General features: G+C 38.1%; 2 protein-coding genes across 3 annotated transcripts; one reads left to right on the forward strand and one right to left on the reverse strand.

Annotated features, from left to right (window-relative positions):
* LOC109214794 lies at nucleotides 10,919-14,960 on the forward strand. 2 transcript variants are annotated; one of them, XM_019378755.1, is made up of 2 exons: nucleotides 10,919-11,029; nucleotides 13,626-14,960. In XM_019378755.1, exon 2 carries the CDS (start codon nucleotides 13,635-13,637, stop codon nucleotides 14,766-14,768), a length of 1,134 nt encoding a protein of 377 aa, XP_019234300.1. In that variant the 5' UTR covers nucleotides 10,919-11,029; nucleotides 13,626-13,634; the 3' UTR covers nucleotides 14,769-14,960. The 2 variants fall into 2 exon arrangements, with proteins under 2 accessions (XP_019234300.1, XP_019234292.1); XM_019378747.1 differs by having other exon boundaries at nucleotides 13,635-14,960.
* LOC109222054 (craniofacial development protein 2-like) lies at nucleotides 23,382-23,903 on the reverse strand. The gene has a single exon (XM_019386466.1). It carries the CDS (start codon nucleotides 23,901-23,903, stop codon nucleotides 23,382-23,384), a length of 522 nt encoding a protein of 173 aa, XP_019242011.1.

A 24,490-nucleotide genomic window follows, 5' to 3' on the forward strand; every position in this document is an offset into this window, starting at 1 on the left:
AAGCGCAACAAAGAAAGAAAAAAGAAAAAAAATAAAAAATAAAAAATAAAATATATATATATATATATATATATATATATATAATGACACTTTCATTATAATGATTTTCTCAACAATTAATATATTTTTTTGCCAATCATAATTATTAGTTTGTACCGTTTATTCAAGATAAAACTTATGGGCAATGAAGTAAACACCTTAGTGCCTTGTGTACACTGAAACACAGTCTAAGTGAAGCGCATGCTCCGAGCCTTAGGCTTAAGCGCACACCAAACAACACTGCTCAAAGATTTAGGAGAAATCACTATTATTTTGCACACCATCTTCGAGGAACATGAAACAAAGCAAGAGTGCAGTGGCGGATCGAGAATTCAGAGTACGTGGATTCTCAATATCACTATTTTTTTTATATGTTTTAGATTTGACATGGTAAAGAGTCTAGCTATGCGAGCAGTGGTGAAGTCACATGATTACAACTGACCACCCTTTGTCGAAAAATTGCACTGTGTTTATAGATAAAATATTACGTTTTAGAGATATATAATATATATTGAACACTTTTTATCGGGATTTTTTTTACTTTATTAAAATTTGAATACCTTTGAGTAAATTTCTAGCTTCGCCACTATATGCGACTATAGATTAATTGGTATGATACCTTTAATAGGAAATTTCTCCAACAAGCCTCGGCAGCAGCACAACGTACACATAAAAAGCTTTGTCCAAAAACGTACAAAAAGCTGTACTTCCTATCTATTTTCTGTGTAATTTCCCTCTTAACATTTTTCAAGTTCAAAAAATTCCAAGAAAGTACCACCATTTTTTCTTTTTTGTTTTATTCACCCCCACCATTTTCTCTCTCTCTCTTTTTTTTTTTTATTCACTCCATCATTTTCTCTATATTTAATTCCAAAAAAGTACCACTATTTTCTCCGAAAACTGTACTTTCTCTATATTTTCTGTGTAATTTCCCTCTTACCATTTTCCAAGTTCAAACAATTCCAACAATTCCAAGAAAGTAACACCTGTTATGAAATACTTGATTATGGTGGATGTCCATAACTCCTAAGGGAGTAACACCCACTACTCTTCTCCATTAACCTCCCATTACGTTTTACCATTATGGATGTAACTCCCACACCTCCATGATCTTCCCCCATGTTCTCAATAGTTAATACCATGTTTATGGAGTCCCTTTGTATTACCTATATCATCCTATAAATAGAGGGTTTGAGCATCACATTGTACACACTTGAATATATATGAAAGAAATAGATTCTCTCCTCTCTTTCTCTCTACATTGTTGTCTATCTTCTTGTTTTATGTATTACTTTGAGCTAAGTTTCGTAACACGTTATCAGCACGACACTCGCCTTTCACCCACGGTGAACTCATGCTATTATCACATAGCTAACTGAAAGATATTCACGTCATATTACATCAGCTCTTGAAGAAATCAAAAGGATTTTGCTACCGGTTGGCTATATAATCTCTGTTCATAAAACTCCTAATGAGAGAAAGTACAAATTTATTGTTTCCTTGAGCTCATACCTAAAGATGTTATGTTATTAGTGTGAGCGTTACTGTGTTAAAACACAAAATCAGAAAAAAAAACTGTTAGAAAAATAAAAGAAACGGGAAAAACAGAAGAGTTTAAGAAATATTCCGAGTCCACAATTTGCTTGTGTGTCCTTAAGGAATTTTAACCCCCTCACACGTTGCCAAGGTAATGGATTAAATCCTCCCAGGATAAAACGGAATAAACCTTCCCGCAACAGTGGCAATACAAACTGCAGGATACCAACGAACTTAAAGAACGGAGCAAAATCACACTTACGAATTTGTGAGAGAGAGACTGCGAATTAGAATGCAGTATATTCAGAAAGAAAGAAGTTCTGGAGTGTTTTTCGTGTGTAGAAAATGGAGCCTTGCCTCAGAATTTATAGGCAATTATCAGAAGTGGTGTCTGGAAAAGGTGCCTTTTCAGAAGAATACGCTGCCTACCGCGGTTCTACCGCGGTTACGGCAAAACCGCGGTCAGAGAGGCTCTTTGAATCTGCCTGCCGCGGTTCTACCGCGGTTACGGCAGAACCGCAGCCTGAGAGTCTCTCTGAATCTTCAGCAGGGTTCTGGCGTATTTTCAGCAGTGATTTGGCATTTAATTAATTATTAAATAATTAAATAAATTTTGTCCAAAAATAATCTTATCGATCAATCATTTGACAAATCCAAATCCAAAGCCGAAGCCGAGCCGAGCGAGCGACGACGACGGCGCGAGGGTTCATTCTCTTCAACTCCTTTTAAGAGCTTTAAGAAGTGATTCTATATATAAGCACACAAATGTGATTGTCCCTCACCAATGAGGGACAAAGTGCAAGACAAAAGTTCACTTCTTTAAATTTTCATTTATCCCTCCATTTTATTTCCCTCCATTTCCAATTCACACTTCTTTTACTTTAAAGCCCAATGGCTTAAAGTCCAACAATCCCCCACATGAATGGGAATGGCTGTATCAAGAAAGATCATAGATGAAAGCTGTGTGATTTGCAAGTAAGGATTAATTGCATCTGGATAAGTAGGTTTCCCTTTGAACTTTCCGTAGTGAACATATGTCTATTATACTCGGTCAATCGATAGATTTGATATCTTTGAACCGTCGAACTTTAGTGTATACCTAGACAACCATATGTCACACAATCAACCCTTAACCGTCTTTTAGTTCTCATTGTTGTGTTCGTTTCAGCCATGAACACCGCCTGGTCTCATAAGTGCGTAGAGAATTAGCCTTACAGAATTCTCATTGAAGCGGCTTCCACTTCACACTTACATAGGTGATTCCTAAACGTGTAATCCTTTAGATTGACACTATTTGATAACTACCACATCAAACTTAGGTAATCATTAAAGAACGTGTAAAGTTCTATCCTTGTTACTGAACATTGTCTTCATCACGAGAAGGGACCAAAGATTTTATTTTGACAATGTTGAACCGGTCAATCACAACTTTGTTTGAGCTCCTTGAACCTAGATCTCGGAACATCCAAAATTCTAGGTAGAGTTACCGCCATGTTGACTTGTCCTCGGCCATAGTCCCATTCCCTTAGATGATTTCTCAACTCCCTCTCTAGTTAAGCCTTTTGTAAGCGGATCCGCCACATTATCCTTTGATCTTACATAATCAATAGTGATAATTGCACTAGAAAGTAGTTGTCTAACGGTGTTATGTCTTCGTCGTATATGACGAGACTTTCCGTTATACATAACGCTCCCTGCCCGTCCTATTGCAGCCTCACTATCGCAATGTATGCAAATAGGAGCCAAAGGTTTTGGCCAGAACGGAATGTCTTCTAAAAAATTCCGAAGCCATTCAGCTTCTTCACCGGCTTTATCCAAAGCTATAAACTCTGATTCCATTGTAGAGCGAGCAATGCTAGTTTGTTTGGAAGACTTCCAAGATACTGCTCCTCCACCAACAGTAAAAACATATCCACTTGTGGACTTTGTTCTGTTGAGTCGGTTATCCAATTTGCATCACTATATCCTTCGATAACCGCAGGATATTTATTGTAGTGCAAAGCGTAGTCTTGGGTATATTCCAAATATCCCAGAACTCGTTTCATTGCTACCTAGTGATGTTTGTTGGGATTACTTGTGAATCGACTAAGTTTACTTATCGCACAAGCTATATCAGGTCGTGTACAGTTCATGATGTACATTAAGCTTCCCAACACACGAGCATACTCCAATTGAGACGTACTTTCACCTTTATTCTTTATAAGATGATGATTTAAGTCAATTGGAGTTCTTGCACTTCTAAATTCCAAATGTTTGAATTTTTCAAGTACCATTTTCACGTAATGTGATTGAGACAAAGCTAGACCCTGAGGAGTCCTCTTGATTTTAATTCCTAGAATTACATCGGCAACTCCTAAGTCTTTCATATCAAACTTACTAGCAAGCATGCGCTTAGTAGCTTGAATGTCGGCAATGTCTTTGCTCATTATTAGCATATCATCAACATATAAGCAAACAATGACTATATGAATTGGAACGTTATTAATGTAAACACATTTATCACATTCATTAATCTTAAAGCCATTTGACAACATTATTTGGTCAAATTTCGCATGCCATTGCTTGGGTGCTTGTTTTAGTCCATAAAGAGACTTAACAAGATGACACACCTTCTTTTCTTTTCCCGGAACCACAAACCCTTCAGGTTGGTCATGCAGATTTCTTCCTCTAAATCACCATTTAAGAAGGCTGTTTTTACATCCATTTGATGGACTTGAAAATCATACAAGGCGGCTAACGCTATTAGCATCCGAATGGATGTAATTCTTGTTACCGGCGAGTATGTGTCAAAATAGTCAAGACCTTCTCGCTGTCTAAATCCTTTGACAACAAGTCTTGCCTTGTATTTGTCAATAGTACCATCGTCTTTCATTTTCTTCTTGAAAATCCATTTAGAACCCAATGTTTTATTACCTGGAGGAAGGTCAACCAATTCCCATGTATGGTTGCTCAATATGGATTCTATTTCACTATTGACCGCTTCTTTCCAATGTTGTGCTTCTGATGAAGACATTGCTTCCTTGAAGGTACGAGGTTCATTTTCTAACAGAAAAGTCAGAAAATCTGGACCGAATGAAGTAGATGTCCGTTGACGTTTACTTCTTCTCGGATTTTCCTCATCAGGCATACCATCTGTTATTTCCTCCCGAGGTCGTTTTGACTTTTGGTATGTCACTTCACTTTCCTTTTTATAAGGATAAATAGTTTCAAAGAATTCAGCATTATCTGATTCTATTATCGTATTAACGTGTATCTCCGGATTTTCTGACTTATGAACCAGAAAACGATATGCCTTACTATTGGTTACATATCCAATAAATACACAATCAACCATTTTTGGACCTATCTTAACCCTTTTAGGTTTAGGAACTTGTACCTTAGCTAGACACCCCCACACTTTGAAGTATTTCAAGCTGGGCTTCCTTCCTTTCCACTTTTCATAAGGAATGGATTGTGTTTTACTATGAGGTACACGGTTGATTATTCGGTTAGCTGTAAGTATAGCTTCCCCCTACAAGTTTTGTGGTAAGTCAGAACTTATCAGCAACGCATTCATCATCTCCTTCAATGTTCGATTCTTTCTCTCCGCAATTCCGTTAGATTGTGGAGAGTAAGGGGCAGTTGTTTGGTGAATAATGCCATTTTCCAAACATATTTCTTCAAAAGGAGATTCATTTCCATTAGTTTGGTTTTCGTTCGTCATCTTTTCTGTAGAGTTGGAAACACAACAGAACTTTTTTAAATCAGTGAAGTTTTGATATCATCAAACTGAATACCAAACCAAACATACAACACGTAACAATGATGAAGTTTTTATATACTTCAAACCCGTACGTTTATTATTCCGGTAAAGTTTTTATATACTTTAAACCGGACAGAACAATTATTGGAGTAGAAAGCACGAAGGCTTTAGCCTCCAAAACAGTATACAAAATAAGAATAACAGTTTAATATATGTTTCAACACAGAAACGTTAGTATAAAATTCCTTGAGCTTGTGAGCGTTACTGTGTTAAAACACAAAATCAGGAAAAAAAACTGTTAGAAAAATAAAAGAAACGGGAAAACAGAAGAGTTTAAGAAATATTCCGAGTCCACAATTTACTTGTGTGTCCTTAAGGAATTTTAACCCCCTCACACGTTGCCAAGGTAATGGATTAAATCCTCCCAGGATAAAACGGAATAAACCTTCTTGCAACAGTGGCAATACAAACTGTAGGATACCAACGAACTTAAAGAACGGAGCAAAATCACACTTACGAATTTGAGAGAGAGAGAGACTGCGAATTAGAATGCAGTATATTCAGAAAGAAAGAAGTTCTGGAGTGTTTTTCGTGTGTAGAAAATGGAGCCTTGCCTCAGAATTTATAGGCAATTATCAGAAGAGGTGTCTGGAAAATGTGCCTTTTCAGAAGAATACGCTGCCTACCGCGGTTACGGCAGAACCGCGGTCAGAGAGACTCTCTGAATCTGCCTGCCGCGGTTTAACCGCGGTTACGGCAGAACCGCGGCCAGAGAGTCCCTCTGAATCTTCAGCAGGGTTCTGGCGTATTTTTGTCCAAAAATAATCTTATCGATCGATCATTTGACAAATCCAAAGCCGAAGCCGAAGCCGAAGCCGAAGCCGAAGCCGAGCCGAGCGAGCGACGACGACGGCGCGAGGGTTCATTCTCTTCAACTCCTTTTAAGAGCTTTAAGAAGTGATTCTATATATAAGCACACAAATGTGATTGTCCCTCACCAATGAGGGACAAAGTGCAAGACAAAAGTTCACTTCTTCAAATTTTTATTTTTTCCTCCATTTTATTTCTCTCCATTTCCAATTCACACTTCTTTTACTTTAAAGCCTAATGGCTTAAAGTCCAACAATTAGCAGTAAAAGTATGTGGCTCTTAACCTGTGACAGTCTCACAGAAAATATATTAGTCTAAGGTAACTGATTACTATTATTATAATAGTTTTAAGAAGATATACTTATTTGTTTTTTTTTTCAGTTACTTTGATCTCATTATTGGCACAACAAAGATTAGTTGGTTATGGGCATTATGGCAAATTGTTACTAGAAATGCATGATAAAGACAGTAGTGAGCATATTAGTATGAGTATTCATATTAACTAGTATTGTTACTAGATGCATGCAGTACCTTTTAAGTTATGCTATGGCTTGTATAATTTAGTGATTACATAATATAAGGTAACTAGACATATTGACGGTTTAGACATATTTTAGTGTTATAATATATGATTTTCATCAAGGATAACTTTATTTCATATTTGTGAACTAGTTCGCTTTGTCTAAAAACTACCAAACATAACATTTGAGTTGGGTCACAGAGATATTGATATCTAATTTTTGGCCAACACTACTTTTATTGCTTATGTAGCGTGGAATAATTATTTCATATGTCATCAAATATGATAACATTGGTTGAAGGTAAGACGGTGGGTCCAAGTCCCATCACACTATGAAGATAAGACATCGGGTTTAAGGCCTGGTGCATCATGATGATAAGAGTTGGGTTTGAGTCCCAATTCATTATAAACTAACATGCTTTTATATGGGTAAGGCAGTGGGTTTGAGTCCCAATGCACCATATTGATGATATAATGATGACTAATGAAAAATAATATATTTTTCATGAAAAAGCATGAAATTTGTCCCACTTGATTTGCTCCATTCTTGAAGTGAATGTGATAGCGATGCATAATAAATCTAAATGAAGACAAGTGGTTGACTAATGAACGTGGGCGTGCCAAAGACTAAAATAATAATAGTCATCATTATGATAATTATAAAAAGGAGAACAATAAGGGTTCTCAAAATAATCCTTCAAAGGTGAAGGGAATGTATATCAATTTGGTCTGTAAATATAAGGCACGTTTAGACGATTATAGTCCATTTTTTGAAAGAATGCGACTTGTGATAAGCATTGTAAATGCAGACTCATTCCTGAAGTGAGTGTGAAAATATATATGTGATACAAATTATGCACAAGAATGTATTTATGCATGGTTGAATAAATACTACAATTCACCTCTACGGGAGGTTTGAGAGAAAGAAAGATCATGAACATTACTATGTGGTTACACGAATATGTCATTGGTCGTGTACATGTGGTAAGCCAAAAATATTTTGCCATGCCTTATAAAAAGTTATTAAAGGCAAAATTAAAGCAAGAAAAGATTTTGCTTATGATGATTTTGACCATGACAATTATTATGATAAGATAATTTTCTCTGTGGAGGAAAAATTCACCACTTGGATGGTGTTATAAAAGATCTTGTAGTGCAAAATTATTGAGAGCTCCAGAAGAGCGAATTTGTTACTACCCGAATAAATAAAATTATTCATGGCATTGGTGGTAGTAAGTCTCAAAAGAAACTTTTTGAGTTTCAAATGTATTAGCCAAAGTGGTTGGCATATTGAGACTATAAATGAAAGGAAGATCGATTATCTTCATATTACTATAACATACCGGGTAAATATGAAGGTTACCCGATTTTTCTTCTATTTGTACTACAGATGTATAAGCATGATGATGAAATCACATGCCATAGTAAATTAAATATTTACTGAAACAAATATCAGTTGGCATGACCGGTTGGCCATCCCGGTTCAATTATGATGCGAAAAATGATTGAGAATTCACATTGGCATAAATTGAAGAATAAGGAGATTCTTCGAGAATTCTCATGTACGACTTGTTCTCATGATAAATTGATTACTATACCAGCTGGGGTTGGGATTGTATTCTCTGATTTTTGGAACGTATAAAAGGTGATATATATATGGGCCCAGTCACCTGCCATGTGGACCGTTTACTATTATATGATTTTAATAGATACATCTATTGTATGGTCACATGTGCGTTTGTTATCAACTTGCACTTTGGTTTTTGCAAGGTTGTTTGCTCAAATTATTAGAGCACAGTTCCAGAATATATATTATGATAATTTATCTTGATAATGCTGGTTTAAATCCAAGTTGGTTTAGCAGAAATTGTATGCCTCCAATTATAGCTAAACCATTGGTTATGAGAACAAAACTCCCAAATAGAAATTTGGTATGAGGTGTATTATTTAATATACAACAGCACTTGTACGCATCTAGCCAACAAGTTATGATAAATTCTCCCCATCACAATTGGTTCACGGTCAGGAACCAAATATTCCCATCTAGAAATATGGATGTGCTATATGATTTAATTGTGCTGCCACAATGCACAAAGATGGATTCCCAAAGAAGGTTGAAAAATGTGTTGGTGATCCCGACATTAGGGGGAGAAAATGGGCAGCTGAAAAAGTAATACATGGAATGAATTATTATGAGTACATTAGATCCTCGTACAAGAAAATATGAACTTGAAGTTCAAGTGATAATTCATTTCTAAAATACTTCCAAGCACATTGCTGACCCAAAGTTAAATGTCATATTCCAGCTGCTAATGCTCCAAATAGAATAACATCCATGATGGATAGAGTTTATGGCACGGATGAAGCGTAATAGACAAATCGGTTCCCAAGATAAAACTCCTTGAAGAAGGAGGGAGAAAATGTTCAAGATGGTCATAATAAGGAGGCAAGTGCTTTATAAGAGCACCATGACATAACACTTTATAAGACCTCATGGGAGAGGCTCAGGTACTTGAAAATAATGAGATCTCGATACGTTATGTCTTTATTGTGCGATGATGGAACCGATGTAAAATGATCGTCGACGATGTTGTTAATATAATGTAGCGCTCAATATTATTAATATTGACGATGATCTTGTGCTCAAATCTGTCATGGGATTTGGACAGATAAATGATTGGCCAAATGAAAAATATGCAATGAAAATTGACTTTATCTGAAAAATATGAAGTTGGACGAATAGTCCCAACAGCTAAAAATATAAAGGCTATATGGAGATATTGAAATATGATTAGTATTATATTGCAAAAGGAATCCTTGATATAGATTTGTTTATTTTAACAAATATTGTCAAGGTTTTGTTGTTTATGCAAATGCAGGCATTTATTGAAGTCCGTTCTTCAAACAATCTATTTGTATGTGAGGAATTGTCATATTATCATTTCACAAGATGTGTGGCTTTTCTTTGAAGAGAAGATTCCAATAATATTGAAGACGATGCTGCTTGCATAGCTCAATTGAAAGAACGATATATTGAAGAAGACAAAGTAAAGCACATTTAGCCAAAGTTTCTTTGTAGAGACGATCTTCAACAGAAAGATGAAACAGATGTTCAAGAAATTCGTTCAAGTAATAATTTGGCGGAATAATTCACCAAGACATTGTCGATCTCAATATTAAAGAAGTTGTTATACAAGCTTGGAATTCGTCGTCTCCGAGAAATAAAGTGATATTTTCATCAGGGGGAGGCAAATACGCGCTGTACTCTTTTTCCCTTAGCTAAGGTTTTATCCCACTGGGTTTACCTAGCAAGGTTTTTAATGAGGCAGCAAGTAATGCGTATTACAAGATATGTGTACTCTTTTTCCTTCACTAGGATTTTTTCCCACAAGGTTTTTTCCTAGTAAGATTTTAACGAGGCACATTATCTTTGGACATCCAAGGGGGAGTGTTATGAAACACTTGATTATGGTGGATGTCCATAACTCCTAAGGGAGTAACACCCACTACTCTTCTCCATTAACCTCCCACTACTTCTTACCATTATGGTTGTAACTCCCACACCTCCATGATCTTCCCCCATGTTCTCAATAGTTAATACTATATTTATGGAGTCCCTTTGTATTACCTATATCATCCTATAAATAGAGGGTTTGGGCATCACATTGTACACACTTGAATACATGGAAGAAATAGATTCTCTCCTCTCTTTCTCTCTACATTGTTGTCTATCTTCTTGTTTTATGTATTACTTTGAGCTAAGTTTCGTAACAACACCACTTTTTTCTTTACCCCATCATTTTGTCCTATTTTTTTCACCCCACAGTTTTCTGTTTACTTAGTGGGCGTTTGGACATAAGAATTGTAAATTTTCGGTAAAAAGTAAAAACGGTATTTGAAAACTAGAGTTGTGTTTGGACATGAATATAATTTTGGGTTATTTTTGAAGTTTTGTGAGTGATCTGTGTGAAAATTTTGAAAAAGCAGTTTTTTGAAGTTTTTCAAATTTTCGAAAAATTCCAAAATCCATCTTCAAGTGAAAATTTGAAAATTTATGGCCAAACACTGATTTCAGAAAAAATTGAAAATTTTCGAAAAAAGTGAAATTTTTCTTATATCCAAACGGGCTCTTAATTTTCAAGATATATGTGCATTTTCCAATTTACCCCCTATATATAATATAAATAATAAATATAAATAGAAACCAACAATTCCAATCGGATATCAGATGCGACATTTTTTCCTTTTTATCTCAAACCCTAATTTTGAGTAGAAGTGCTTTTTAATTCACACATTTGAAGCCAAAATCAACAATCAATCTTGTAAGAACAAAATCTAGAAGAATTCAATTTCATATTTTGATCGTAATTTCATGCACCCTAATTTCCTAATTCATTGTATTTAGGGCTTTTGTTCATTTGCCCTAATTTGATCTCTGCTTTACTATTATGGTCTAATTTTTATGAATTTAAGAAGATCTACTTGATACACCGTTAAAGTTAAGATCTTTTTGATCTATTTTGTGTTTTGAGTGTTGGAATTTTGAAGGGTTGAATTCTAATTTGGGAAAAAGTTGACTGATTTTTTTATAATTTTTTTATTTGCAAAAAAAATATGTGGGGTTTTAAAATATTGAATTTTTCTTTCAAAGTTTGCATTTTCTTTTTCTGGGGTTTTATTTGGGGTTAGAAATTATGATCATATTTTATTGAAGGGTAATGGATCAACTATGAGTTGTTGAATTCTATTTTCGGGCGAAGTATAGATAGGGTTGTTGAATTTAGTTCTGTTGAAGATCAATGAATATGTTTGTCATGTTAGTAAGTTAGGTTCCATATTTTCTAGCAGTGTTTTGGTCAGATTGGAGATTTATATGCCAGTCGTAAGTATAGAGAAGTTCGAGTACATTTTATTTATTTTGTAAAATATTGGTCTACAATGAGCTTAAATGGAGCAACATGGTAGTGAGGATTCATATAGCCGACCACAACTTGCTTGGGATTGAGGCTTAATAGTGTTCTTGTTGTTCTGGCAGTTTTGATGGTGGTGTTTATGGTTTTCTGAAAATAGGATTTTGTTCAAATTTTTGACTAGTTAGCGTCTGTCAGTAATTCTGATTTATTGCAAACGAATGATAGAGCTCATTTATACATAAAGTTTCCGCTTGTTTTTCATTGTTGTTTGTCCTATAGTTTAATTGTTAAAACAACTGCTACTACTGTCCGTCAATCCAAAACTAGTTATTGTTTAGCTGTATGATTTCATCTTTGTTAGCCAATTTTTCCTCCTACTTTGAGTTTTCCAATTGTCGTTCTATGTGAATCCTGCTCTATGCTTTCCGGTGCACAAGAATGCATTATTGACATTTTATCCTCTCTTTCAGATTATATTTACTATTTTTAGGAGTCATTTGCTGTTCTGTATCAAGATTTAGACTAGTATAAGATTTCTTGGACTCTTGACCATTGAAAATTAATTAGTTGTTTGTGAACGTTGCAAGTCAATTTGCAGTAGAGTGGCATAGAGATTGTGTAGTATTTCAATTGCTAAAACTGACCATTCAGAAGAAACCAGTAGAGAAGAGACCCGGCATTCTCTTGGGGAGTTATGCAGACAGGAAAGATAGATGTAGCTATTTGAGGTTTATTATCTGTTGCAGTCAACTCTTGGCAGGAATGGCATGGCGGCTTTACTATGTAACTACCAAAATGATTATGCACTTAATGTAGAGACCTAGAAAAGAAGATAAGCGAAAATAGGGCCTAATTGGAAATATTGCATTGGCGATAATTGAGTACATATTTCTTTTTGTATACATGAGATGATTTTCTATATTGGCTAGTTTCTCATGCAAACGGGAGAATAATTAGAATTTTTAAAAGGATGTAAGGTTGATTGGATGCAAATTTTTACTTGTAATCCTTAAACAGAGTGCGCTTTTTACCTATAAAAAGATGAAAAGACGGAGTACTATCTATCTTTATTGGAGTACTGAGTTACAAGATTGCGCATAGATCTCTATCTCACACAAGGATGGGGTAAGGTTTGCGGTACACTCTCTTAGACCCCACTTGTGGGTTCACACTGGTTATGTTGTAGTTGTTGTTGTTGTTGAGTTACAAGATTGTGTCCTTTAATGTGTCGACTATACTTTATGTTCTTCATATCTAGGCTTCATTTTTATACTTAAGCTCATAAGATTAATACTGCTGATGGAGATGCTATAACTCCTCCGGCTCGAAAAGAGTCTGCTGAGGCAGTACTGACTTGGAAATTCTGGTGCTTCCGAGATGCATCCTAGTGGACCTATGCTTGATCGATAGGACCAGAACTTGGTTTTGTTATCTAGACTTAATGGAGGGATTGGTCAAATTAATGATTGCTCCCACATGTAAAAACATAGAGGTTTTAGGGGGAAGCAAAGGAGATTGCTTTTTGGTGTGGGATATTGCTGAATACCATTTCTAAATATTCTTGTGCCTTACGTACTGATCCTCAGAAAAAGAAAACAAAATAACAATATGCCCTGTGTAGCTCCTTTTTTTTGAGGATATGGTTTGTAGATTGTTCGTGTAATATTTGATATTTAAGACTTACTATCCGAGGATCTTGGATAGTGTGGACGTCTGGACGACCCTACCCCTTCCCTCACACCCAAAAAAGCTCTTGATAAATGTACGAAAAGCCTACAATTGAAAAAGTGCTGGGTGTTTGCATCACATCACATAATTAAAGTGTGTGTGCCTAGAGTTCTTTTACCTATGTGCATATTTATTCTTTATCTTTTATACAACTTGAGACGCGTAGGATCTTTTCATGACAATTTTTTACTGTCTTTCATCGAATAAAAATGTCCTACTGCCATATTGTTAAATGCATTGCAATACTGGGTTGAATGTTGTTAATAACAGTTCATAGTGTACTTAGATGGCTAGTAGGAAACGGAGCATGTCATTTGATGCTGATATGCATGTTGACTACAAAGAATGGAATGAAGCTTCATGCCCCATCTGCATGGAGCATCCACACAATGCCGTTCTCCTCCTTTGTACCTCTCATAATAAGGGTTGCCGATCATACATTTGCGACACAAGTTATAGGCATTCGAATTGCCTGGATCGTTTCAAGAATCTGAAGGCTGACGGTAAGGACTGCCCTTCTAGTAGTCCGACACAAGGCAACCAGCATGTTTCCATTGAGATTTCTGATGGCTTGGAGCTGAGAAATTCAAGTGATCTAAGAACGCTTCATGGAAATCGTGATTTACCAACAAGACTGGCTGCAGAAAATGATGCATTCCCTGGAGGAGAAGAGGAGAGTGGCAACGTGGCAGATAATCATACGGGCATGTCGGAAGGGATTTTCCAAACTTCAGGTTCTGTATCTTTATTGGAAACGGATCATGAAGAGATCAATGGTAAATTGAAGTGTCCTATGTGTCGTGGAGACGTGTTAGGATGGAAGGTAGTGGAGGAGGCTAGGAAGTATCTCAATAGGAAGTCTAGAAGTTGCTCTTCTGAATCCTGCTCATTCATGGGTAACTACAGTGAATTGAGGCAGCACGCTAGGAGAGTTCACCCGACAGCACGCCCTTCTGATATTGATCCGTCAAGACAACGAGCGTGGCATCGGCTTGAAAACCAGAGAGAGTACAACGATATTGTTAGTGCTATCCACTCTGCAATGCCCGGAGCGATGGTGCTTGGGGATTACGTGATTGAGAATGGAGATGGTCTATCAGGTGAAGGGGAACGAGATCCGAGTGAAAGTGGACGGTGGTTGAGTACTTTCTTTTTATTTCAGATGATTGGGTCAATGGACCCTACGTCTGAGGTAAGAGGAAGCAGGTTGAGGGCTTTGTCAAGGCACCGGCGTTCTTCTGGATCTTCCTCAAGGAGGCGCTATCTATGGGGTGAAAATCTGCTAGGTTTACATGACAATGATGATGATGAAGATGAAGACGAGGATGAAACTGACCTTGACATGTTCAGTGATATATCGTTAAACTCAAGAAGGCGCAGGCGGTTAATACGGTCTAGGTCAGATGAAGATCAGCATTAGACTGTTGAATTCTTGTGTTGGGCATGAATGCCTTGATGGAGTAAAATTGTATAAAGGTTAGATTAGTTGAAGTGGTTTCCTATGTCCATGGCTTCTGATGTAAATTTCCAAATGACCTTTGGATTTGTAATTCTTAAACATTGTTGATTCTGTTTGATTTCATTGTAATATATTCCCTATCTATATTTTCAATTGGCTCCTCTTTTTATGTTGAAAGGAAAGAATATAGGGAAAATGATTTTTTTTCTTTGTCTCCCGCCCGGTGTCCGGTACCTGCATGGGGGCCTGACTAAATCCTGATTCGCGTCGGGTAGTCCCACATTGAAGGGTAAAGCCCTATCTTACAAAGGGGACTCCATACCCGGAGCTCGAATTCGAGAAATCTGGTTAAGGATGAAGTATTTACCACTCCACAACAACCCTTATTGCTAGAACTCGGGGATCGAACCCCTGAATCAAGAAGTTTAATGCTGTACTAAAAAATTTCAATGAACTAAGAGGTCGTTTGGTTGACGGACTAGTTTTCCATAAATTATAATGCATGATTGTTTATGTTGTAAATAAACTGGACTAAACAAATAAGGTCTTACACTATTCACTGGTTTATTATTATTATTTTTTTTTTTGTGCAAATGGGAATCAAGAGGTATGATTGTGAATTTAAATTTATCCAATGTCACCACATATTCTTTCAATATAGGCACAAAATTTAAGAGATGAGTTAAAAGATTGTGCTGATTTAAAGAAAAGTTGGTTCAAACTGGATATATGAAAGAGGGAACATTTTAAAGGGAACAAATAAAACAACTATTTCATCAAGAGAAGCTCTAATGCCAAATCCAAGCTTTCATATACAAGGAATTAAGGAAAGTAAGATACATTCAAACGTCAAACTAATGAAATACTGATCACAGTACATTCGACTTACAGAAATAGAGTTTGTGTTTGATATTTGAATGTCATAAATTAACTTTATCCTCCTGTAAATCAATATATGCAATAATCGGGAGGGGCTAATCAAGGACTAGAGTCACTCTTTTCCTCAAGTTATCAGTGACGAACAGAACGAAATTTCATCTCAACATTATAATAATGTTCTCCCCCCCCCCCCCCCCCCCCAAAACTTGTCAAATATGCATAATTTTATGAATTCTGGACATGTATGATGGAGCTAGGACTCGAGTGAGGATAACAGGAGAAGGCTCGAAACACTTTCCGGTTGTGATGAGATTACACCAGGGATCCACTCTTAGCCCGTTCTTATTTTCCTTGGCGATGGACGCATTGACAAGACACATTCAAGGAGGAGTTGTATGGGGTAAAATTGATTGATAACAGGTGGCCGAATAGTAAGATGATACGTGGAGCTGAATATAGACAAAGGACGAGTCGGAAAAAAATTAGTACCGAATGAGACGTGTGTGACCTGTACCAGATGGATTCAAAGATTTTCCATCGGACAACATTCAATGAAGGAATATTTGCTAGCGTTAAATGACCAATCGTTACGGAGAATATTTACCTTCAAGGCCTGTCGTTACATATTTACCAATGACATTTTTATTCTCATTTAAAGAGCAGCCTGATCCTATTATCTTGTTTCCCTGGGTAAAATTATAAATAGTGGAGTTAACAACAATTGTGGGGGAGAAAACATTCTGCACGCAAAAGTTATACTTTGTTATTTCGCTTTCATGCTTTACTATTTTACGCTTAATTAAACAACTTCATCATTGTTTTATTATTATTTTTGCCTCTGTTCTCGGAAAGGCTGAGTTCGGAACGAAACTTGTTATCTTCTTTAATTTAATCGTTAAATCTCAATTTTAATCTTGTTTCTTTATCACTTTTTGGGTCAAATCGATTCGCTTGTCTATAAACCACGTTACAAATTCAATTGTACCATTTTATGGGTAAATAATTTGGCATCCACCGTGGGACATAGACAGCTGCGTAATCGCTTTAGTCCGTTTGTTTATCACTAACGAGTTTGAGTTCTTTCCTTAGTAAAAACTAGATATGGCAGCCAATAACGTCAATGACAACGTGGAAGAACGCGTTGAAGGGGAAGAATTGTCCCAGAGCAATAACTCTATCAGTGAAACCCAAAACGAAGGGGGCGAGACGATCCCGGTTCGCGAAGGTCAGTATGATCGGCATGTGCGGTAACCAACTCCTGATGATACGGAGGAGGAACATGTCATAGAACGGTCAAACTTTTGAGGGATCAGCAGAGAACAATCATGGATCACCTCTCAAGACAGGATCGGGTGATGACAGAATTAAAATACGCATTGACAGGTGCTTCCAACAATGCGAGGGAAAGGGGCCCGATTCCTCCAAGTGTTCCCTCAAATCAAATGGCTCGGAGAACTAATAACAATACCCAAGGTGCAAAGTCGGCTTCAACAAAGCCGGAGGAACCGTTAGCGGATCTAGTAATAATAATGGGAGTGATCTTTTCAAAACCGAGCCCATGAGGTTTATGAGAAAAATTAACGAACGAATGGATCAGAATGCGAAGGAGTTTCACGCTCGGATGGATCAGATTCCGGGCGCGCCACTAGTGTTAAATGGTTCAGATTTAAAAAAGTACACGCAGTTGCCGTTTAAGCCAAGTGCAGCACCGGAGTTAATTCCAAAAAAGATTCAAGATACCGGACATACCGAAGTACGATGGGACTTCGGATCTACAGGAGCACATCACAAACTACACCACAATGGTGAAGGAAAACGATTTGTCTCAACATGAGATCGAGTCGGTTCTGTTGTAGAAGTTCGGTAAAACCCTCATGAAGGAGGCTCTGACATGGTACTCTCTTTTACCGAGCATTCAATTGATTCTTTTGAAATGTTTGCAGAATCGTTCATTAAGGCTTATGCCGGAGCAATGAAGGTTCATCCCAGAAAGGCAGACATATTCAGAATCGCACAAGGCGAATTTGAGCTGCTACGAGAATATGTGATACGGTTCCAGAAAGAAAGGATTATGCTACCGGCAGTTCCAGATGAGTGGGCGGCAGAGGCATTCACAAAGGGTCTAAATCCACTGAGTTCTTATGCCTCCCAAAAACTGAAGGAGAGCCTTCTTGAGTTTCAGGCAACCACATGGGCAGATGTCCATAACCGTTATGACTCAAAAATAAGGATAGAAGACGATCAGCTTGGGTGGGTCTTCGGTATCACCAAGGGATGGGGTCGAGACAAAAACCAGGACAAGTTTAAGAGCGACTTTGATGCGGATCGGCGGTCCTATAAAGGTCGATTTCTACCGTACAATAGGGCCGATGGGCGTATCAACAAATAGTTTCAGTCTTCGGACAAGTTTGCTCCCGTTAGAAGAACCGATCGTGGCCGGAACAATAGGTCGTTACAGGAGAAGGAGGTGCTAGAGGCCCGAGACTTCACATATCCCAGGTTATCAGATTACAACTTTAACATCAGTTTGGTCGAATTGGTATCGGCAATGAGGAATATCAAGGAAGCACAGTTCGTGAAGCCAATCCGATCAGATCCTAGATAGAGGGATCCCAGTTTATGGTGTGAATACCATGGTACTTATGGCCATATAACTGGGGACTGCCGACATCTTCGCGAAGAGGTGGCGACATTGTTGAAGAATGGACATCTTAGAGTGTTATTAATTGACCGAGCCAAGAACAACTATGGCCGGAGCTGGGAGAATGTGGAGCCTTCGATGGTAGCACAAGGGTCACCTCGGATGACTATCAACATGATCTTTGGAGGAAGCGAAGTCAATGGTGTTACCTTCGTTAGAAAAATAATTTTAATAACTCAAAAAGAAATATTAAAATTGATGTTTAGATTCATTCTTTTAATATTATGTTAATGGTGGGTAATTATTATACTAATAAATTTGAATATAATATATTCTCAAATATAATAATGTATTTATAACTGAAAATTAATATTATTCTTGAATAGCCTTAATGGCTAACGTTTTCTTTCAAAGCCTTAAATGGCCTTTAATTTTCTAACGTTTTTGGCCTTTACTATGGTTAACAATCTGATGTCCATTTTTTGGACTACATATATATAATTCCTTGTGTCCATTTTGAAATTAAAAAAAAAAAAGTAAAAATTTTTCTTCCCTTTTTTTATGTTGGATTTTCTTCTGATTAATCTTTGTTGTTTCTGCTCCTAGTTATACTAGAAGAGCTTGTTGAATCCTGGGGGATACGCCTAATTTTATTCATCACGCTGTTGGCGAAATATCCTTAAGGACAGTATCCTTGACACGCCTCAAGCTAAACCTTTTATTCTCCATAATCATCCAAGTTTTCCAACAATCTTAAAGATACTTTTACACTGTTCTTATGGAGAATATCAATTATTATGGTTTCTAACAAAACTCAAATTGGCTAAAGCGGAAGAAACTTAAGCATTCTCCATCGATTCTGGAATCCCGAGAGTAATACATGACAGATGGATAGATATTATTATTATATTGGTATCGTATGCCGTTGTTGCTGGTTCTACTTTGGCATGCACTCTTGGCAAGTTGCTATTTTAATTTTGTACACTATCGTATTATGAAAGACAAAATGCGTCACAGAATTAAGGTATGTTTTTTTTAGTATTTGAATGCGTCTAAGCCTTCGTAAATGTTCATTTCTGTAGTTATATAATTCAATCAAAGGAACAAAAATATATTTGTTTAAGAATCCACTTTATGCTAAAAGCTCTCGAGAAATATTTTCTCATGCTTTCTAATAGCATCCATACCCCATTATAATTTGTTCGTGGACTAATATGTTCAACTTCTAACATAAATTATATGAATTTGATAGTAGGCTCTTGCCCGTGATGAAATATTTTTATTTTTGTTAGATTGATTCTTCTTCTTGAAAGCTCTAAGATAATGGGTTTAAAATGATTCTTCAATTCCAATAAATTTGAGTTTTGAATTCGGAAATAAAAATATACCTAATTTTTATACCCAAGTCGTATAGGTTCTTTGCTGATCCTCTAAGCATGAAAAACTGAATAATTTAATATGATAGTATTCTTGTTAAATAGAATTTGCTAGATTAAGATAAACTGATGATTCAATTCAGCAATGATTAACAATGTAATAAGAATCATGAAGGGTAAACTCAGCAATATTTTTTGCAAGTTAATATGCGTGAAATACAGTATGAGTCATGTTCGTAAAGGCATATATTACTTCTTTTGGTTCCTTGATGAAATACAGATAATATCATGGAATATATTAACAAGACGTGATTAAAAATAACCATGAGATAAGATTTTTATGTTCTTTTGAATCTAATATTGTATAGATGGAAAGAAGAATATGACATTTAAATTAATTAATGAGTTGCATAGTCTATGTGATAATCATTGGGTGAAGCTATATTGTTAGCTTGTTATTTATAAAGTAGAACTCTTTATGAGTTGTGATAAGGTTAACTCCTTAACCTGAAAAATTTTAAAAATGTGAGGGTCCGTGGTGTCCGGAGTTATATATCATGTTCCTAGGAAGGAGAAATATAGGAAATATTATTTGTTAAAATTATAATAAGGCCTTACAAAATTGAGTTTTTTTGTGGCAAAAATTTATATTGGAAGATATAAAATATATTGTATTTCTGCTTTAAAAAGTTATGTTGCTTCGGGTTTCTTAGTCAATTGGGTGAAGAAATCGTTGAATTATGACATGTTTCCTACTGATTTGAGATATTTTTTGTAGAAGTTAAAGTTCCTTCTATTTTTAAATTTTTTTACTTTGGTACTTGACTATGAAAGATACAAGAAGAAATAAGTTCTTATGTGTTGAAAAATATAAATAAAAAAAAAGCACTTGTATAGAAGTCAAGTTTTATTTTATCTGAGATGATTTTGTGCCTTATGTGAGAATACTATGAGTTAGTATTCTATATATGGATTTTCCACTGTGTTAAAAGAATACAGTGAAAAAATTAAATCTCTGATTCAGATGAGAAATAACTATCTAGTTGTTGTGTGATCACCTTTTGGTGGGTGTTATGAGATTAAAATTGCCTGGCAGTGAGGCTAATTAAGCAACCTCTTGGTGAGTTAAACCGACAATAATTATGTCGATGAATTGTGATTGCCAAAGCGCAATAACCAACAACAACTACCCAGTAAAATCCCACAAAGTGGGGTCTGGGGAGGGTAATATGTACGCAGACTATACCCCTACCCCGATAGGGCAGAGAGCTTGTTTCCGATAGACCCTCGGTTCAGAAAGACAGAAATAAAAAATAAGAAAAGACAATTCATTAGTAACTCCAGTAGAAACCGTAATAGTAACAGAAGCACAACAACCAAAAGATAAATGACATGCAATAACAGTAACCAGTATCTAAGGCCCGGGGCTAAGATAAACAACAAGGATAGTGTGGACTTAACATAAACTGCAAGCCATCTAAGATCAACCCTAATCCAACCCCGCCTCACCCCGGATATGAAGTAAGGAAAGCTCTACTACCCCCTAACCTACAACCCTAATGCTTGACCTCCAGACCTTCCTATCAAGGGCCATGTCCTCGGATTTGCAGTCGTACCATGTCATGCCTGATCACCTCTCCCCAATACTTCTTAGGCCGCTCTCTACCTCTTCTTGTACCCACTACGGCCAACCGCTCACACCTCCTTACCAGAGCATCAAGGCTTCTCCTCCGTACGTACCCGAACCATCTGAGCCCGCTTCCCGCATCTTGTCATCCACAGGGGCCACGCCCACCTTCTTCTGAATATCTTCATTCCTAATTTTGTCTATCCTAGTGTGCCCGCACATCCACCTCAGCATCCTCATCTCTGCTACCTTCATCCTCTGGATATGGGAGTTCTTAACCGGCCAACACTCTGCCCATACAACGTGGCCGGTCTAACCACAGCTCTATAAAACTTACCTTTGAGTATTGGTGGCACTTTCTTGTCACACAAGACTCTAGATGCAAGCATCCATTTTATCCAGCCCGCCCCTGTACGGTGAGTGACGTCCTCGTCGATCTCTCCGTCCCCCTGAATCATCGACCCAAGGTACTTGAAGCTATCTCTCTTGGGGATGACCTGTGATCCAAGCCTCACGTCCCTGCCTACTTCTCTCGACTCAGCGCTAAACTTGCACTCCAGGTACTCTGTCTTAGACCTGCTCAATTTGAAACCCTTAGACTCGAGGGTCTGTCTCCAAACCTCCAACCTCTCATTAACACCGACCCTCGTCTCATCAATTAGAACTATGTCATCAGCAAATAACATACACCATGGCACATCCCCTTGAATATGGTGTGTCAGTGCATCCATCACCAAGGCAAATAAGAACGGGCTAAGCGCAGAGCCTTGGTGTAATCCAATAACAACAGGGAAATGCTCCGAGTCGCCTCCCACAGTCCTAACCTTAGTCTTAGCTCCATCATACATGTCCTTGATCGCTCTTATGTAGGCTACCGGCACGCCCTTTGCCTCAAGACATCTCTAGAGCACCTCCCTAGGGACCTTGTCATACGCTTTCTCCAAGTCAATAAACACCATGTGCATATCCTTCTTCTTATCCCTATACTGTTCCACCAACCTCCTAATAAGGTGGATAGCTTTCGTAGTGGAGCGACCCGGCATGAACCCAAACTGATTGTCAGATATAGACGTCGTCTTCCTCACCCTCACCTCCACCACCCTCTCCCAGGCTTTCGTGGTATGGCTTAGTAACTTGATACCCCTATAATTATTACAACACTGGATATCACCTTTGTTCTTGTACAACAGTACCACTGTACTCGACCTCTACTCCTCAGGCATCCTCTTCGTCCTAAAAATTACATTGAACAACCCAGTCAGCCACTCCAATCCTGCTCTACCCACAGACTTCCAAAACTCAACCGGCGTCTAGCCCGGTCGCTCTACCCCTACTCATCTTACGCAAAGTGCCCGCGACCTCCTCCACCTTAATGCGCCTGCAATACCTAAAATCTCGGAGACTCTCCGAATGCCCCAAATCCCCTAGCGCTATATCCCGGTCCCCTCCTCGTTTAGAAGACCATAAAAGTACGTCTGCCATCTCTGCTTAATCTGGGACTCTCCCATCAATACTCTATCATCCTCGTCTTTGATGCACCTTACTTGGTCCAGATCCCGGGCCTTCCTCTCACTCGCTTTAGCCAGCCGAAACAACTTCCTGCCCGCCTTTCTCCCCCAATTCCTCGGATAGACGACCAAATACTGCATTCTTAGCCTCCGTGACCGCCAGCTTTGCCTCCTTCCTCGCCACCTTGTAACTCTCTCTATTCGCTCTCCTCTCCTCCTCGCTTGTGCTCCCTACCAACTTCGCGTACGCTACCTTCTTCGCCTCCACTTTACCTTGGACTACGTCATTCCACCACCAGTCGCCTTGATGCCTGCCAGAAAAACCCTTCGATATCCCTAGCACCTCTCTCGCTGCCTCCCTCACGTAGTTCGCCATCGTTGACCACATAGTGCTCGCGTCTCCACTACTCCTCCAAGCTCCCATAGCGGATAACCTCCCCTCCAAGTCCTGGGCTTTATCCTTGGTTAAAGCTCCCCATCTAATCCTCGGTCGGCCACGAGCATACCTCTTCTTCCTCTTCATCATAAAGCTGACGTCCATCACTAAGAGCCTATGCTGAGTCGCGAGGGTCTCTCCCGGATAACCTTGCAATCCTTGCACAACCCTCTATCACATCTTCTGAGGAGAAGGTAATCAATCTGAGTCTTCACCGCCGAACTTTGGAAAGTAACCAGATGTTCCTCCCTCTTCGAAAAAGTCGAGTTCGCAATCACCAGCTCGAAAGCCTTAGCGAAATCTAACAGCAAAGTACCTCCTCCGTTCCTATCCCCAAGGCCAAAGCCACCATGCACCTCGCCATAACTACCAGCAGCCGACCCAATATGGCCATTAAAATCCCCTCCAATAAATAACCTTTCAGTAGGTGGAATACTACGCACAATCTCGTCCAAACCCTCCCAAAAGCGCCTCTTAACCTCCTCATCCAAGCGCGCTTGCGGCGCGTAAGCGCTAACGACATTGAGGGTGAACTCACCAATCACCAACTTAATAAACATTAGCCTATCATTCACTCGCCTAACCTCAACCACAGACTCTCTAAGATCCCTATCCACCAAGATACCCATTCCATTCTTACCCCTCACGACTCCAGAGTAGCACAACTTATACCCGTCCACATTCCTCGCCTTCGACCCTGCCCACCTAGTCTCCTGGACACAAGCTATATTAACCTTCCTCTTCTGGAGAATCTTCGCCAACTTAATAGACTTACACGTCAACGTGCCTATGTTCCACGAACCGATCCTCAATCTACAAGCTCCCTCTTTCCCCTTACCCTACTTGCCTCCCGTCCCATCCACTGACCCCCTTCCCACCCCCCTTCTCACCCCTGGAACCCCTCGAGGACATGACCTTACTCTACCATCCCAGACCACAGCCACTATACCTACGACAAACTCTGAAAAACACTAACAAAGACCCAAACTAGAAATAACAGGTAGCAACTACAAGTACTCTAATAATGTGCTTAAAGTGATGCTAACTAAATAGCCACAATTTAACTAACATAAAGAAAGCGACAAGAAAGCGGGAGGTATCAAATCCCGATGGAAAGAACCTGGAAATATGACTTGATGCACCCGAGGTCACAGAAATCTGTCGTGCGTAAGATATAATATCATAAAATAATTGCCTAGAGATGAGAATTTTTTAT

Source organism: Nicotiana attenuata, chromosome 2 (assembly GCF_001879085.1).
Source record: "Nicotiana attenuata strain UT chromosome 2, NIATTr2, whole genome shotgun sequence".
NCBI lineage: Eukaryota > Viridiplantae > Streptophyta > Magnoliopsida > Solanales > Solanaceae > Nicotiana > Nicotiana attenuata.